The following is an 18,474-nucleotide window of genomic DNA, read 5'->3' as shown; positions in this document are numbered from 1 at the left end:
CGTACTAGGTGTAATGGAACTAGTTACATCAAAAATAGTAATCAAGAGGTAAGCAGGTATTTTGGATGCCACTGTAGCTTTAGATATCCCTGGGCTATGGACGTGAACCTTCCCAGAATAAGAAGATCTTATGCAGGTAGGAATTTTAGATTGTGAGCCTCAATGGGGACAGTGATGATGATGTCTGTAAGGCGCTGCAGAATATGATGGAGCCACAAAATCAAAGCACAATAAATAAAAAGAGATGGCTGTTTCTTCCATATTGCAAATTATACTTACATTATTTACTTATGGAATTGCCATAGTGTGTGAACGAGTGCCTATCTCCATAAGTAAATGTTTGATAGAAGAGAACCCACTTCTAACACCCGCAGTTTGTCAGAAGTGATGTGCCTTGTCTAGCATGATTCCACAACTATTTACAATCACAATAGTTGGGAAGGAGCGGGAGCATGGCTGGTAGGCAGCATTTATGGAACATATTAAATCCATATTTATTGCCAGCGTAACAACTTATATTAAATGAGCAAAGTGCCTTCAAATTGAGTACAACGTCCCACGGGTGCTCGTAAAGCAAACAGCATCAAAGATCCCTCTTTAATTTGATTGAATTTGCCTTATCAGCAGAAAGTGGGCCAGTTTTAAGCAACCTAACAGGAAGGCTTCACAGTTTAAGTCTGTTGGGATTTAGTGTACTTATTCCAAGAAGGGCTGAGCTCATTATATTTTAAGCTGTGAGTGACGTGATCCCAAAGGTTAACAACAAAAGAGGAAAGTAATGTATATATTCAAAAAGGAAAGACAGAAAGAGGCCAGCAATGACCATGCTCAAATTATCCTCCAAATAGGAGACCTGGAAAAAAATCTAATATAGCAAAGTCAGCGAAATATGAAGTGATGGGTGAGATAACACCCACTCAATATGACAGATTGGAAATATATGACACTGGCACTGTTCTTAGGAAATGAGGAGACCCACTGAGATGTATAGTGAAGCATTGTAGTCACCATCGAGGCTAAGAGCCATCATTCACCACAGTGTGCTTCCAAAGTCCTCGAAATTAGTTGTGCTGAATGTACTAGAACAAATATTGCCAGTTGAGTTGAAGGTATTTTAGAAAGTCTCAAAATGGAACCTGTCGCCAGGTTTTCCCCATATAAAGTACAACCACCACCATTAAGGCCTCTTTTACAGCATACCAGTCACCAATCCACTCAGCACCAAAAAAAAGACCTTTTATTGTACCCACAGACCGCACAGTCGGTCCGATGAGCATCTCTGGTCTTGATCCAGCACTTCCTCTCTTCCTACATTTGCCGTCCTCCTTCCCTGCTACATGTGGATGATGCGTCCTACATCACCACACAGTTTCTGACCCCCAATCGCGCTCTTCTCCGAGAGGCAGAGCAAAGTGCAGTAGTACGCATGCGACAGCTTTACTTTTGGGTTATCAGCGCTCATTGGCCTTTTCCGGCGCATGCTCATTACATTACTTTGCTCTAACTTGACAGAGCTGAGAGAAGTACGCCTGAGCAGGACCACGATTGGGGAACACTGTGTGGTTGACGTAGGATGCATCATCCACATGAAAGACAGCGGAAAATATAGGAAGAGAGGAGGATTAGAACCAGAGATGCCCATCGGACCGGACCGCTTCACCTGAGGGGTTTAATAAAAGGTGTTTTTTTGAGATCTGCAAAAAGAATTACTTTTTTACAGAATTCTAGAATGATGTAAAAGAGGCCTTAATGGTGGCCGCACTTGGTGACAGGTTCCATTTTAATGGTAACAGCCTTACCTCACATATATCTTTCAAGTGCTTGATGTAGTGGCGTTCTGTGCTCATGATTTCATTGATGACATTGGCTCTCATCTGATCCCGATTCTGAAGGGTCCTGCCAATACAGAGGCAGTCGGATGTTGGGTCCAGATGCCCATTCTGCACTTCGCTGGTGCCTTCTTCCACGCCATCTTCTTGGTTTACCCAGAGCTGTTATGAAAAATAAGTGTGTCAATAGGCAATAAAAAAGAAGGCTTGAGTTGTCAAATGTACAGGATTGGTATTACATAACTGAATTCAGCAGTTTAACTCTTCGTACTGCCGTACAGGTTCAAAGCTCATAGCATTGTCATATGCATGAGTCTTAAAATAGCCTTCTATAATAATTTACCTGCTGAAAAGTCAAAAATTTATGTTTGCCACATAATCACCAATTGATTTCTTTTCGATTAAGGAATGCTTGGAAAAATCAATGAATACCAACAACCCGAGAAAAAAAGAATGGTGAAACTAATACAACTTCTAAGAACCTCTCAAAAATTTGTATGTCTGTCATAATAGATGTTTTTTCATAAACATTTTAAAAATACCAAATAATCTTGATATTCTTTCCTAAAAGCATTTCTTCCAAAGGGAAATTCCTCTGTAATATAGCTCAGTATGGAGGGACTACAGATTTAGGAAAGGATACCTTGACTCAGATAACACATCAGTGGGATATCACGGCACAAAAAAAAGGGTAGACACCTAACTTGAGCGTGGTCAATGGCTTGTGCAATATTTAGTCATCCTTCTAAGTGAGATCACAAGTTAGGAGGATGGTGTGTTGCGAGTCCAGATAGGGAGTTTCTGTGCCACCATACAGAATCTGTGCACACCGCTCTACGAGTCTTACGTGAATGAGATCTGATGAAACACTGTACTCTGCAAAGCAACATAAGAATAAGATTGTCTATATTTACGGTAATTTGTCATTCATTCCATTACAGAATGGGTAACAAATATCATAGAAACTGTTTTGACAGATCATAAAAGTTGTCATCAGTCACATTGCTTTTTCCAATCGTAGCCCAATTTCCTTCAATAAATGGTAAACCAACAGATGCAATTTACTCTGTACTGGAAAACGCTGCATCCAATGTTTTCGTGTCCACGGCCAGCATTGGAATCAGTATTTACATATTTTTTTAACTGTTTTTAGTAGTAAAAAAATACAGATACTATTACTGATACAAATAGCAGATAGGTAGAGGTTAATGGGGAATTATGGGCACAAGTTTAGCACAAAGAACAACTTGCTTTCACACTTACAAGAACTGACAAGATATAAAAACGTAGCACCGGTAATGGTGTCAGTTTATATGTTGTTACTAGCATGGTATACAAAGAAAATTACACTTCTTCAATACTCTTTAAAAGTTACGAAATTCACAACTTAAGTCATTCAATGAACCATATTCTTCCCGTAACATAATGAACTGTTTCTTCCATTCTTCCCTGCTAAGGAAGCTCTGCTGCATCTTCTACCATTAATTCAACACTCTGGTTGGCCAGAACGCACTTAATGGGGAGTATTGAATATTCAGTAGCCCTAGTTCAAGGAGGGAACAATTGATCCTTTTCTTTCCAGACAAGGCCAGACCAATCGCAAATGCACATTCCTGCCAAACCCACTCATAATATACAATAGCGCACCAGTGCAATGCCAAACCACAGGGCTAGAGGTCAAGCAACGTCAAGCTGAGTGCTAGAGATTTATCCTATAAGACAGCACAGTACTTTCTTTTTATTTTAACTTTCAGGTTTCCTTTGAAATCATGCTCCACCGCAGTCATACAGTACTAGGTGTCGTTCACACTTCAACGCCATATACAGTGAGCCTAGACGATGGGAGCTTCATATTACAGATGGTACAAGCTCGTGGTGCATCCATGTGGCACTATATTCCTCCCCAATCCAAAATGCAGTTGGACAGAACTTATTTTTCTATATGGACTGTACCATAATATCACTGACCTGCGTTACATATTTTACTGTTGTGTCCAGTATCTCATTAAAGGGGATCTGTCACCCCAATATTCGCCTATAAGCTGCAGCCACCGGCATCAGGGGCTCATCTACAGCATTCTGTAATGCTGTAGTTAAGCCCCTGATGTAAACTGAAAGATAAGAAAAACAGGTTAGATTATACTCACCCAGGGGTGGTCCCGATGCGGTCCGATGGGCGTCGCGGTCCGGGTCCGGCGCCTCCCATCTTCATACAATGACGTCCTCTTCTTTGCTTCCTGCCACATCTCCTGCACAGGCGAACTTTGTCTGCCCTGTTGAGGGCAGAGTAAAGTACTGCAGTGCGCAGGCCTCTCGTACCATTCCCGACGTCCGCGCACTGCAGTACTTTGCTCTGCCCTCAACAGGGCAGACAAAGTACGCCTGCGCAGGAGCCGTGGCACGGAGAAAAGAAGAGAGCGTCATTGTATGAAGATGGGAGGCACTGGACCCGGACCGCGACACCCATCGGACCGGACTGCATTGGGACCGCCCCTGGGTGGGTATAATCTAACTTGTTTTTCTTACCTTTCAGGTTACATTGGGGGCTTATCTACAGCATTACAGAATGACCTAGATAAGCCCCTGATGACGGTGGCCGCAGCTTATAGGCGAATTTTGGGGTGACAGATTGCCTTTAAGGGGCTTGGAGGCACTGTTATAGTTTGGTTATTTCATAGGCACATGGTGGCTAGCATAGTAATAGGGTCATTGTGGAGTCTGAAAATTTGCAAGACAAATATTATCTGAAATCCCATAGATTTCTCTATATTGTCTTCTCTCCTTGTGAAGTGGACAGTGAGTAAATTTTCAAGCCTTAAAGTTACATGTAAACTACAATAGCGGTAATACCATTTTTTACCAAAACGCAAAGGACATTTCCCAGAACTACATACATATGGAATTTTGCACATTTTGAAGGACTGCAAGATGAAAAAAAAAGAGAATTATTGCACTATTTTAGAATACATATATTTGTATGATATTGATATTTTACATAGCCCTATGTAATTGGGGATTGTCTGAGGATAGAAAAGAAAGCTGTTCTTTTTTTTTTCAGAAACAGGGCCACTTTTCTCCAAGGGTCATGCCTGGTATTGCAGGCAGTTCAAGTGAAAGCAGCAAGCTGCTATACTAGATATGATGTGCTGTTTCTAAAAAATAACAGTAAAGCTTTTATCTAATTTCCGACAACCTCTTTAAGACATTCATTGTTCAAAGTAACTGATTTTCAGAAAGAAAGGAATATCACATAGTTGTTCACGCACAGTAACCCTCCCTATTGGCTGTTCTGGCATCTCTTCATAAATAATGAGCTTTTTTTTCCTATTTGCTTATTACAATGTCATTATAACAGGCGAGAGCCAGCTGTCCTTTCCCGGTGAGTGCTACATTTCACAAGACTGAGATCTCACTGCAGGGGAATTGAACTAGAGTTTGGGAAGAAAGGAAACACGGCTTATTTTTAGAACATAATAAATCAAGATATGAGACGTGGGAGTAACATTAAGAAAAGGACATGTAGTGCTTCATTTATGAGGGTATTTTTACTACCAACTTTAACCATTAAAGGGACTCTGTCACCTGAATTTGGCGGGACTGGTTTTGGGTCATATGGGCGGAGTTTTCGGGTGTTTGATTCACCCTTTCCTTACCCGCTGGCTGCATGCTGGCTGCAATATTGGGTTGAAGTTCATTCTCTGTCCTCCATAGTACACGCCTGCGCAAAGCAATCTTGCCTTTGTGCAGGCATGTACTATGGAGGACAGAGAATGAACTTCAATCCAATATTGCAGCCAGCATGCAGCCAGCGGGTTATGAAAGGGTGAATCAAACACCCGAAAACTCCGCCCATATGACCCAAAACCAGTCCCGCCAAATTCAGCTGACAGGTTCCCTTTAAGGTAGCCATGAAGTACGGCTCACCTGCTAGACATTTATCAGTAAAGGTAATATGATTGGATGAGAATCTCAGAATTCCAAATAATCTTAGAACTCCAAGAAACAAATTGGATTAGAAGGAAATCATCATCAAATTATTTCTGCCTGGTCTGACATTCAAAGACGGAGATGTTTTCCGTGTCTAGTATTTAGGTCTGTGTCCAGACAGTACAAAAGTAGATTCTATAAATTAGATGCTAATAAAATAAACTAAGGTTTATTGGGTTCATCTGGACACATGCTAGAGGACTCAGGCTACAAACCCTCCAGAATTCTATGGTAAAACACCTTAAACTTTTGTACAACTCCAAGCGGGCAGAGCTGGCGTGGTACGGGGTGTGGTGAAGCTCGGCCGGCAAGTTCATGAAAATTGACACCACTTTAAGGCTACGTTCACACGTTCAGTATTTGGTCAGTATTTTACAACAGTATTTGTAAACCAAAACCAGGAGAGGAACAATCAGAGGAAAAGTATAATAGAAACACGTCACCACTTCTGTATTTATCACCCACAGCTGATTTTGGCTTACAAATACTGACCAAATACTGAACTTGTGAACATGGCCTAATGGTATACATTAGACTGGAAATGTTCTTCCAGCCGTAACCCTTAATGAATTAGGTCCATCTTATGCCAGCCATCCTTTTATGCACAAAGCAAGTCTTAATGAATCCAACCCTAGGACTTTGGTTAATATTCAGGTCCTTAAAGACGACTGTATTTACGGTTCGAATGTGACCCGACAAAACATCAGATGACACTCGATCCAATGTTATTTTATGGGGCTGTGCACATGTTCAATTTTTTTCCTCAGACCAAGTTTGTCCATGAAAAAAAAAAAAAAATCGCATGATTTGTATTTGTAAATCGGAGCACAATCGGCAATGCAAGTCTATGGGTCTGTGGAAAACATCAGACCGCTGAGTATGGTCCACTTTTCATGGACTGACAGAATGGAGAAGATAGAGAAATGTTTTTCTATCTTCTCTACATCCGAGAAAACTGAATTACACTGTGATCAAACTCTGATCAGAGTTTGAAAGTGTGTGATTAGCAGAATTGGCCCGATTTTCTTGGATGAAAATAAGGTCATGTGACCCAAGCCGTATAGTTGGAGGTTAATATATTCAAACCATGTGACAGATTATTTTTTTTTAAACCCACATTTTCACATTTTAAAGCAAGGTTTTAAAGTGCGTTGATATACACATCAGTGACAATGTTGTCAACTTTATTCTCAATTATTAGCTGATGCATGCTACCTGATCCTCGAGCAGCATATACTAGACGATGACTACCAGGTATGTTTGACTCCGAAACACTGCAGAGTTTCAGAGAAAAACATTAGTGATGAGTAAATATACTCGTTACTCGAGATTTCCTGAGCACGCTCGGGTGTCCTCCGAGTATTTTTTAGTGCTCGGAGTTTTCGTTTTTCTTGCCGCAGCTGAATGATTTACATCTGTTAGCATAAGTACATGTGGGGATTCCCTAGCAACCAGGCAACCCCCACATGTACTTATGCTGGCTAACAGATGTAAATCATTCAGCTGCGGCGCTAAAAACTAAAACTCCGAACACTAAAAAATACTCAGAGGACACCCGAGCGTGCTTGGGAAATCTCGAGTAATGAGTATATTCGCTCATCACTAAAAAACATACTTTAAAAGCTACTGGGGACCAAGATGTGCTGGAGACTAATCGGACAGTCAGGCACCTGGCAGCTTCTCCCCACCCACTTTCCTGGACTGACATGTCTCTCCCTATATGCGCATATAGGGCAGCACTATTCAGAGTCTGGCTGTGCAATTGCATCCATTTACATGTCATTATGAATTGCTGTAGCATTTAGAGGAAACATACTTTGAAATGTAGGCCGAGTCTCTGACAGCTTTTCCCTGTGTGTGCATAGGGAGCATAGGGAGAGACCTGTTAATCAATGGGATCGGCCAGAACTGCTCAGTTTTGGAGCTGCACAGCTCCGTTGATGGCGTAGAGGCTACACGCGGGTGCTGCACATTCGCTCCCTATTGATTTGCACAGGAGGCAGATATGCAATATCCAGCCGCAGCAGCCAGACATGGACTGGCCCATAGGAGAACGGGAGAATCCTCCGGTGGGCCCCGGTGGAAGAGTGGGCCACCATCCTCTTATAAGAGCAGTACTTGGCACAATATATTTGAATCACTAGGTACAGACATAGGCAGCATCTTATGAACTTATCAATCTATCTAGTCTATTGTTATATAAATGTGTGATTGTGATTGAGGATTTTCAGAGAATCAATTTTCCTGCATGTCACAAGTGCTGAAAAGCCTTTAATTGCCGATAAAAGTTGTGTAACAGTCTGATGTCTCCTAGGATTATAATGACAACCTTTTGAGCTCTTTAAAGGGAACCTGTTTGCTTCCACAACCATGTCATTGACTGGCTAGTTTCTGCCTATACAGTATGAGCTCGCAGGCAGAGACTTGCCAGTCGCAGTCAGTGGGCGGTGTAAGATTGCTCTTACTAACGGGTAGGGGATTACTCGCTTGGCACGGGATTGACGTACTCGGGCACGATCGTAAGCCAAGTTGCATATCACTGTCTTACATGTAGTCCATTCGTTAACACATTATCTCAGAACCTTAGTCTGTGGCAACTAAACACGCTCGTCCTCCTGACCAGTTGCCGTGGGTTACCACACAGGTTGCAGCAACTAATCACGCTGGTCCTCCTCTGACCAGTTGCCGTGGGTTACCACACAGTTCATAGAACACAGGTTGCAGCAACTAAACACGATGGTCCTCCTGACCAGTTGCCGTGGGTTACCACACAGTTCATAACACAATAAGGACCAACAGTCTATGAAGGTACCTTACGGGAGCTCCTGCTCCACCAGCTGACTCCTTGTCAGACCTCTCTTCTGGAGAAGCTGCCAAACGGGGATCACCAACTTGCCTTTGCGGCATATCTCAGTCAGTCCAGACCCACCGAGGACTGTAGCTTCCCCAAGTTCCGCTGCACTGCTCAGGGATCCAGTCCTACTCCCAGGACCTCCCACGCTAGCATGTGCTTTCCAGGAAGCAACACAGGCTTCCACAGGTCACTCATACACAGGGCCCATCTGCAGTGTCCAGCCAGGACACATGAAAGTCTGCCCAGACTTGCAGACTCCCAAACACTCACTACCATGTGTTAACACACCTCCTTTAGGTAGCCTGTAACCACACCCACAGGTGAGGTAACATCACATGCACTGGTCACATGATCATGACATCACTGCAGGTCCTCAAACACCTGCAGGGAAAAAGATACAGTGAGCACCCCCACTCAGAGTGAGGTATGTGGGTAGCCAGACCCTCCCATCTCTCATAGCTACCCGCAACCCGGACCCAGGTTCACTAAATGACATCTTCAGTGCTCACGCGCTCTAAAGATAAGATACTCCGGGTTGCATCACAGGGAGCATCCATCCCTGTGACACATACCTCCCATTAACCACAATGCCAGACACTGACTCACTATCACATCCATGCACATAATTGCCACGCACTCTCATGGCTGCAATACGCCTCCGTGCGCATATTGGGCAAACCATGCAGCGCCCCCTACCTGTTACAGGGGTCACTGCATCACAGCGGGGAGAAACGACCGGGGCCCTACCTGTATGACTAGTCAGTAGCGCAGTTCGCTCCTCAGCCGCAGCATTTCAGGGTAAGGCTGCCGTCACACTATCAGTATTTGGTCAGTATTTTACATCAGTATTTTACATCAGTATTGATCCCCTTTGAAAAAAGGCCAGGTCCCATCATTGACTTCTCCTGCCAGAGACTCATCTACTAATCAACAGAGCAGCAGTTTGTCTTCCTGTTGACAGGGCGTGACTACTGGTGTCATGCTTATTGACATCCGGCTTTCTCCAATCAGGCATCGGGAGTCGGTTGTCAATCAGCATGACACCAGTAGTTCCGCCCTGTCAACAGAAAGATAAACTGCTGCTGCTCTGTTGACAGGGAGTAGCTGAATCTCTGGCTTGAGTGGTCAATGACCATCTCTGGGTAGAACAGACAGGTAGTTGCCTCTGTTCGCAACTACATACCTTTTATCTAAAGTCCTAGATACCCTCTTTAAGTATATCACTGACGAATTACACTGAGACTGCTGCTGTTCGCACCTGTCCTATCTCACTCCTCTTGTCAATGGAATCTATATATTATTCACATATTACTACTCCCATGTTCTATCTTTAGTACTGCAGTGGTACACCACACTTTCAGAAGTAGTTGGCCAATGTTTTAGCCTTTTCTCTCCCTATGTTTAATGCTGATCTGTGTGCTCTGAAGTCCTCACTATAGCCTATGAAAGACTAAGGCTAGTTTCACATTTGCGTTAAAAAATGCAGCGTTAAAAACGCATCCACAGGTGGTGAAAAAAACGCATGTAAATGTGTACAAACGCTGCGTTTTTTAGACGCATGCGTTTTCGTATGCTGTAAAAAAAAGCCGCGTTTTTACGCATTTACATGCATTCTTTACCGCGTTTGCGTTTTTTAAAAGCATGATGAGAAATTTCACAAGAGAAAAATCAAGATCCAGACACCGCCAATGGGACTACAGAGGGCGTGTGACATGACTCTGTGGACCAAAATATGGAAAAATTGTAGCTCCAATATTTTTTGGAATAAAAAGCGTCTTTAGTGTGTGACAGCTGCCAATCATAAAAATCAACTAGAAAACCCACTATAAATAGAAATGGCTAGGGTTAGGGTTAGGGTTAGGGTTTGGATCCCTAGGGTTAGGGTTTGGATCCCTAGGGTTAGGGTTAGGGTTAGGGTTTGGATCCCTAGGGTTAGGGTTAGGGTTTGGATCCCTTTATCACCTTGATGGTGGGGGGTGGCTTATCAGTGTGTAGACTTGTTTGTTAAAAAACGCAACCAAACGCATGTGCTTAAAAACGCATGCGTTTACATAGACAGCAATACATTTTTTTGCCGCAAAAAAACGCCTCTAGAAATTACTACATGTTGCATTTCCACAACAAAACGCAAGCATAGAAATGACGCATGCGTCGTCAAACGCGGCAAAACGCATACATAAAAAACGCATGCGTTTTTAATGTTAAATATAGGAAAAAAACGCATGCTTTTTTTGCGTTAAAACGCAGCGGTAAAAAACGCAAATGTGAAACCAGCCTAAAAATGGTTGCTGCATTCCCTGCCTCAACTTTTATAGTGGCTCTTCTAATTGGCGACATTATGCTATGTGATGTTATAGCTATAAGGCATGTGTGGGGAACCCCATGCAGCTGCTCTTGAGGTCATATGAGACCTCTCTGGCTGATGCAATCTTCAGCAATGTGTTAAATGGAGACAGGCATTTGTTTTGGTAACTCAAATCACAAGGACCAGTTTTTTTTGTAATGCTATGCAAAGTGGATTTGGATTGAATGGATTTGTTCATCTCAATTGCTGATATGATATTTTGACAGGGAAACAAAAATAAATATGGAAATCCTTGGTTAAATCCCTAGAGAAATTCCAAAAATAGAAAACTATTCATTGCGGATTTGGCAAAACAGAATCTTAACCAGGTCACGACTGCCAGAGAAAGTGGAGACACGGAGATGTGAGCACAGAGAGTTTCCGTGGCTTCTGCAGAACTTCCACTGCCATCTGTAGTGTTGTGTTTCTTCATGGAGAAGAAATCCCTGAGCTCAGCCTCACTGTTTATCACTCATGTATTTTAGAGACAGCAGTGCAATAAATCATCACAGGTAGAAAGATTTATATGTTGGTAAGAATATTAATCACTGTCAATGTGGGTTTGTCAGGTATATTATTAGCACATCTTACAGTCACACTTGATATATGTAAATATATTATATGCACTTGCCGATGAGCCATAACATTAAAATCACTGGCAGATAATGCGAATACAACTGACTATCTTATTAAAGTAGCTCAAGGATCTCATAGACTTTACTTAGAGCCCCATTGTGATGGCTAGATGAATGGGTCAAAGCATTTCCAAAACGGTAGGTCTTGAGGAGTTTTGATGGCATGCAATGGTTAGAAGTTTATAAAAAATGGTCTAAAGAAAGTCAACATGGGTTGGCAACAGGGGGAACAAAAACTAGCCCATAGTGATTCGCTGCAGCTGACTGTTCATAGTACTAACAACCCATGTCCATTAATTAAAACATCTTCAATAAAAATGAACATCAGAACTGGGTCATGGAACAATGGAAGAAGGTGGCCTAATCTGAATAACCTGTTGTGTTGCTTATCTCAAGAAATGATGCTCCAGGATGTGAAGACAGCAAGCAGTTCTAGTCATTCTCAATTTTCAAGGTCATATTTGCTATTAGGTACTGGAGCTGCAGTATGGCGAAAGGTTGAGGCACGGGCTGTACAGAAGATTTTTTTTTTAAAGATGCGAATAAACATGAAACTATGAGTGAATTGGGACTTCCAGGGTCAGAGGAACACTGATCTGCTCTCTGACCCAACATGCAGGAGTGTGCTCATAGTGCTAATGTCGCAGCAGTGTAATGAGATCACCTCATCACTCTGCTAAGAACGTTTTAGAGCGCTGCAGAGGAGAAGGAGCCAGAGTTTGGGGCAGGTGATTGCTTATGGAGCCAAAGATATTGGCTTCCAATAATATAGACTAGGTCATGGAGGTAAAGTGTGAGGAACAGTATGGTGTTGGATAGTGTGAAGAGGTGGCATCATAGGTGGATAGTATTGTGCAGGGGCATCATGGAGGGCTCAGTATGGAGAGGGGGCAGCATAGGAAGATGGCTTAGTATGGAAAAGGGATAGTATGGAAAGCTCAATATGAAGAAGGTGCATCTTGGGGCTCATTATGGAGAAGAGGCAGCATGTGGGGCTTAATATAGAGAAAAAGCTATTGGGGTGCTCAATATGGAGATGAGGCAGCATGGCGGGATCAGTATAGAGAAGTGGAAGTATGAGGGGCACTCAGTATGGACCCCAGTATGGGGAAGGGGCAGCATGGGGGGCTCAGTCTGGAGAGTGGGAAAGTTTGAATGCTCAGCATGGAAAGGAGATACAATGGGGGCTCAGGCTCAAGAGTGGAAGAGCATGGGAGGCTCAATATGGTGAAAAAAGTATGGTGGGGTTCAGTTTAGAGAGGGGGTAGTATGGGGGCTCAGAATGGTGAGTGTAGAAACATGAGAGGTTTAGTATAAAGAAGGGGCAGCATGAGGGGTACAATGTGAAGAGGGGTCAGTATAGAGAGGAGGCAATCTGAAGGGGACAGCATGAATAGGAGGTGCAGTATGGAGAAGGTGCAGCATGGGGGACAGTAAAGTAGTGGCAAAATGGGGGCACAGTGTGGAGATCATAGTTCAGAAGGAAGGTGTGGTGGAAGGTAAGTCAGGCAGTTGTAGTTTAAAAGTAGGCGGTGTGGCAGTCATAGTATATTAGATGGGAAAGTGTGATGGGAGTATTTTATAAGAGTGTGGCGGCCATGTATCATAAGAGGGACAATGTGGGCTAATTTTTTTGTGTAGGGAACACAGTGAGAGGCAATTATTTAGAATATTTAGGAACAGCATAGGACTTATTTAGGGCACAGCATGGGTGGTTATCTTTATTCAGGTGGCAATATGACAGTGTTATTCTTAGTGTCACTCTGTCGAAATGTGCTGCAAAAGGCCAGAGAAGAAGGAAGTCTGCAGAGACGAGCTGTGGATATGAAAAGTCATCAGTACATCAGGACTAGATGAAGAAGAAAGGGATGAGAATAATTCCAATCAGAGAAGATGTTATATAAGGTAGCTGGTTCTAAGGATGAATTTATACTGGACAATCACGGTATTTAAATGGCCGCTAACTGACTATATGAATGTCAGTCATTTAGTAGCCTGTTTATGCAGGCCGATCGCACTTTTGCAAAAAAAGATGTTTATATGAGACAAACAAACAGCTGTTGAGAACGATATTTAATCAAAGTTAAAAACAATTTCCACCATTTTGTGATTGACAACCTGTTCACAAAGGCTGAAATTCACTTCTTGATTATCGGCTAGTGTAAATTCACTTTAAAGAGTAAAACTGAACTTTAGGGATAATTTTTATATGTTTTAGGCCCTTTAATTTTAAGCAGATCAGTGGGGACCAGGTCCTGAGATCCTCACCGATCACTCAAAGAACCTCTTAGAAGTACACAGCAGAGGAGACAAAAAACATACACATAGTGTAGAGGAGATACAATAGAAACCCACTGACTCCTGTCTTTTAAGTTGTGCGCTTGCCAGAGGTCTTTTGAGCAATGGGTGGGGATCTCAGAACCCTGACACCACTGATTTGCTCCGAATTAAAGGGCATAAAACATTTAAGATACCTCACAAAAGTTAAGAAACAAGAGGAAAATCCAGCGAAGCAGCAAGTACATGTGAATAAGATCCAAAATTTATTGCAACAACCTACATGTTTCAGCTCCTAGGAGCCTTACCATAAGGGACCGCCAGGAACTGTATTTTTAAAGTTTGCAATAAATTTTGTATTTTATTCACAAGTACCTGCTTCTTTTCTGGATTTTCATCTTATTTCTTAATCTTCAACCGGATTCTTGTACTGATGGTGGCTGTGGCATTGTATTCATATACTCATTGTGGCTTTGATGTTGTATTTATGTGCTGGTTTTGGTACTGGCATTGTATTCATGTACTGATTATGGTTACTATGATGTATTCATGTACTAATTATAAATTAATTGATATGCTTGTGCTTGGAAGCTGCTTACTAAAAAATTAAAGATTACTATATGTACTTAAATATAGGATTAGCTGAATCTAGGAAAACATAATAGTATCAGGAGTTTACTTTCCCCATATGTAAATCAGAAATAAAATCTTTAAACATCAGAAAGCAAGATGGCAACACTTACTCAGATAGAAGCTTGAAATAAGCATCCCTGTTATGATCAGGTGGCCTTGGAGCAGCATGAAAACTTTCTCTGGAGTAGGTGGTAACTACACGGACCGCAAACCCTGATCTAATCACCGCAACTAGAAGTAGCCGTGGGGTGTGCCTAACAAAACCTAGACACCTCGACACAGCCGGAGGACTAAATACCCCTAAAGATGGAAATAGGAAAACTATCTTGCCTCAGAGTAGACCCCCAAAGGATAGGCAGCCCCCCACAAATAATGACTGTGAGTTGGAGAGGAAAAGACACACGCAGGCAGAAAACAGGCTTAGCAAAGGAGGCCACTTCTAGCTAAATAGAAAAGGACAGGACAGGATACTAAGCGGTCAGCATAAAAATACTACAAAAATATACACAGCAGTAAATACAAAACTCCACCACCTAACTAAAGATGTGGAGAGCATAACTGCAACTCCAGAGAATCCAACCAGACTTAGAAAAACAACTGACACAGTCTAAGCTGGACAAATAGAAACAAAAGATCAGCACTGAAAATAAGCACACAGCAAGTGTGTTAGGACCGGCGGAACGCACCAAGACAGATGATAAAGGTGCGTTCGCAGTCCGGGGTCCACCGTGCAGGTGAGAACCTGCTGCTAGCAATTAGCAGACAATATGGCGGTACACTAAAGTATACACGCGTGGGTTAAACCTCACCCAGCGTGAAGAAAGCGATCCTGTTAATTCACAGGACCGCAGTACTGCACTAGTGCGCGAGCAAGTGGTCAGCGGACTTAACCCCAGAAGGGATTGGAGCCCGATTAGACCCTTGCTGGCGTAACACCGCAACTGGGTGTGTAGAGAACCTTAAGAAATCTATATGCACAAGAGTGCGAGCGATGCCGCACTAACGGACGCCACTAACCACCCAGACTCGGGTATGGAAAGCGCAAGGCAGGCGCACGGCGCCGTACTGGCAGGCACAGCTACAGGACGCTGTGATGTGTGTTTAGTGCTGTAGGCTAAGTCGGGCGCTAGGTAGCAGCCATACACCTTCCGCGAACAGACATTCACTAGGGTAGGGGTTTCCAAGGACGACTTGCACTCACAACATACACACATAAGCAATTGTAAGACAATACTAGCGCATGGCCGTGCGGTCATGCGCAGTTTATATAGCAGCAGCACAGGAAGTGGCCACAGCACTTTTGCCCTTCTAGGACCTGCCAAGAGGACCAATGGAATGTGCTGCAGAGCCTGAGCACATGACCCTCGATCTCCAACGGGAGACCTTACGCTGGGCATGCTCAGTACATGCAGACAAGGACTTAGTCCCAGAGAAGTCCGCTCGCTGCTGACCAGCACTGACTTTAAAGGCAGAGACTGGAGAAGCAGCACTAACTCTCAGAACAGAGTGAGAATGAGCAAGACGCTGGGACCGACGTCCTTGCTGAGCAGGCTCCACTGCGGCTGGACAAGAATGGGAGACCGCAGCGGAAGTGGCCCGAGATTCCCCCTGTGCAGAAGCGGGAACTCGACCCCTAACATTACCCCCCCTCCTAGGGCCCCCCCCTCCTTGGGCCTCGCTACGTTCGAAGGCAGCAATGAGCTGCGGAGCCCGTATGTGCTCAACAGGCTCCCAGGACCTGTCCTCGGGGCCATAACCCTTCCAGTCCACCAAGTAAAATTTTTTACCACGCACCACCTTGCACCCCAAAATAGCGTTCACCTCATAATCGTCCGTAGACGAACCCGATGTCCCAGCAGATGACTCGGAAAAGCGGGACATATACACGGGTTTCAAGAGGGACACATGAAAGGTGTCGGTGATACCCAGGCGTGGCGGAAGGGCCAAACGATAGACCACAGGATTAACCTGCTCGAGGACCTTGAATGGACCCAAGTAGCGAGGAGCAAATTTAGCGGACTCAACTCGCAGCCTGATGTTACGGGCGGAGAGCCACACCAAGTCGCCAGGAGCAAAGGTCGGGGCGGGGCGCCGATGAGCATCAGCGGAGGACCTCATTCTCTCCTTAGAGGCCCGAATGGCATCCTGAGTGCGGTCCCAAATATCCCGTGCCTCCACAGCCCAGTCTGCCACCCTGGAGTCGGCGGAAGACACGGGCATAGGCACAGGTACCCGTGGATGCTGACCATAGTTGAGGAGGAATGGGGTTTGTCCAGTGGAGTCGGCAACGGCGTTGTTCAGTGCAAACTCTGCCCATGATAGCAAGGATGCCCAGTCATCCTGCCTGGCTGAAACAAAATGTCGCAGGTATGTGACCAAGGTCTGGTTGGCCCTCTCTACCAACCCATTCGTCTCGGGATGATAAGCGGAAGAGAGATTCAACTCAATACTGAGAAGACGACAGAGCTCTCTCCAGAACCGAGACGCAAACTGGGGACCCCGGTCACTGACAATTTTGTCTGGCATACCATGTAGGCGGAAGATATGTCTGATGAACAACGCTGCCAAGGCTCGTGCAGAAGGTAACCGCGGCAGCGGCACCAAATGCACCATTTTTGAGAAATGATCGGTGATGACCCAAATGATGGTACAGCCGCGAGACTTAGGCAAACCCACAACAAAGTCCATCCCGACCATCTCCCAGGGCCTATCTGCCACCGGCAAGGGATAGAGCAAACCAGCTGGCCTTTGACGCGGAGATTTATTTTTGGCGCAGGAGACACACGCCAGAACATAATCCCTGACATCCCGGACCATATGCGGCCACCAGTACGTCCTCGCCAGTAGCTCAGATGTCCTCTTTGTCCCAAAGTGTCCATCCACCCTGGACGAATGAGCCCAAGAGAGAACCTCCGGTCGCAAATTAATGGGCACAAAAGTCTTGTCCGGAGGCACAGACTCTAGCGAAACCGGCGCCACGGTTCTCAGGCTCTCGGAAGGGACAATAAGCCGAGGCTCCTCTTCCTCCTCCTCAGTTGACATAAGGGAGCGAGAGAGAGCGTCAGCACGGATATTCTTCTCCCCGGCGAGATAATGAAGGGAAAAGTGGAACCGGGAGAAGAACAGGGACCATCTGGCCTGGCGAGAATTTAGCCGCTGGGCTGTCTGCAAATAGACCAAATTTTTGTGGTCCGTGTAAACTTGGAAGGGAAACCGCGCACCTTCCAGAAGATGTCTCCACTCCGAAAAGGCCAACTTCATTGCTAGCAACTCCCTGTCCCCGATGGAGTAGTTCCTCTCCGCTGGCGTGAAGGTCTTGGAGAAGAAGAAGCATGGATGCTTCCGACCTTGAGCATCCTTTTGGTAGAGGACTGCTCCAGCACCAACGGACGAGGCATCCACCTCCAGTAGGAATGGCTTATCCACATCGGGACGATGTAAGATGGGAGCGCTAGCAAAGTGGGACTTAATAGAAGTGAAGGCCTTGGAGACCTCTTCCGACCACAATTTGGGATTCGCTCCCTTCTTGGTGAGGGCTACCAAGGGAGCCACCAGAGTTGAGAAGTGGGGAATGAACTGGCGGTAATAGTTTATGAACCCCATAAAGCGCTGCACCGCTTTAAGAGAATGGGGCTCATGCCAGTCCATCACAGCCTGTAGTTTGGCAGGATCCATAGCCAATCCCTGGGCGGAGATGATATAGCCCAGGAAAGGTAAGGACTCCTGCTCAAACACACACTTCTCCAACTTTGCGTAAAGAGAGTTTGCCCGTAGGAGGTCGAAGACTCTGCCAACATCTCTCCGGTGGGAGTCAATATCTGGAGAAAAGATGAGAATATCATCCAGATAGACTACAACCGAGGTGGAAAGCATATCCCGGAAGATGTCGTTGACAAAGTCTTGAAAAACGGCAGG

General features: G+C 44.5%; 1 protein-coding gene across 5 annotated transcripts in view; it reads right to left on the bottom strand.

Annotated features, from left to right (window-relative positions):
• ARHGEF9 (Cdc42 guanine nucleotide exchange factor 9) overlaps positions 1 to 18,474 on the bottom strand; it is a 626,906-nt gene that overhangs the window by 166,836 nt on the left and 441,596 nt on the right. For all 5 annotated transcript variants that reach the window (XM_069747208.1, XM_069747209.1, XM_069747210.1 and 2 more), the window contains one exon: positions 1,800 to 1,991. In XM_069747208.1, coding sequence (XP_069603309.1) covers positions 1,800 to 1,991 — 192 coding nt within the window. The remainder of the gene's footprint in view (positions 1 to 1,799; positions 1,992 to 18,474) is intronic.

The sequence above is a fragment of the Ranitomeya imitator genome, chromosome 2, assembly GCF_032444005.1.
Source record: "Ranitomeya imitator isolate aRanImi1 chromosome 2, aRanImi1.pri, whole genome shotgun sequence".
In the NCBI taxonomy this organism is placed as follows: domain Eukaryota; kingdom Metazoa; phylum Chordata; class Amphibia; order Anura; family Dendrobatidae; genus Ranitomeya; species Ranitomeya imitator.
This window is presented reverse-complemented; position numbering and strand designations above follow the sequence as displayed.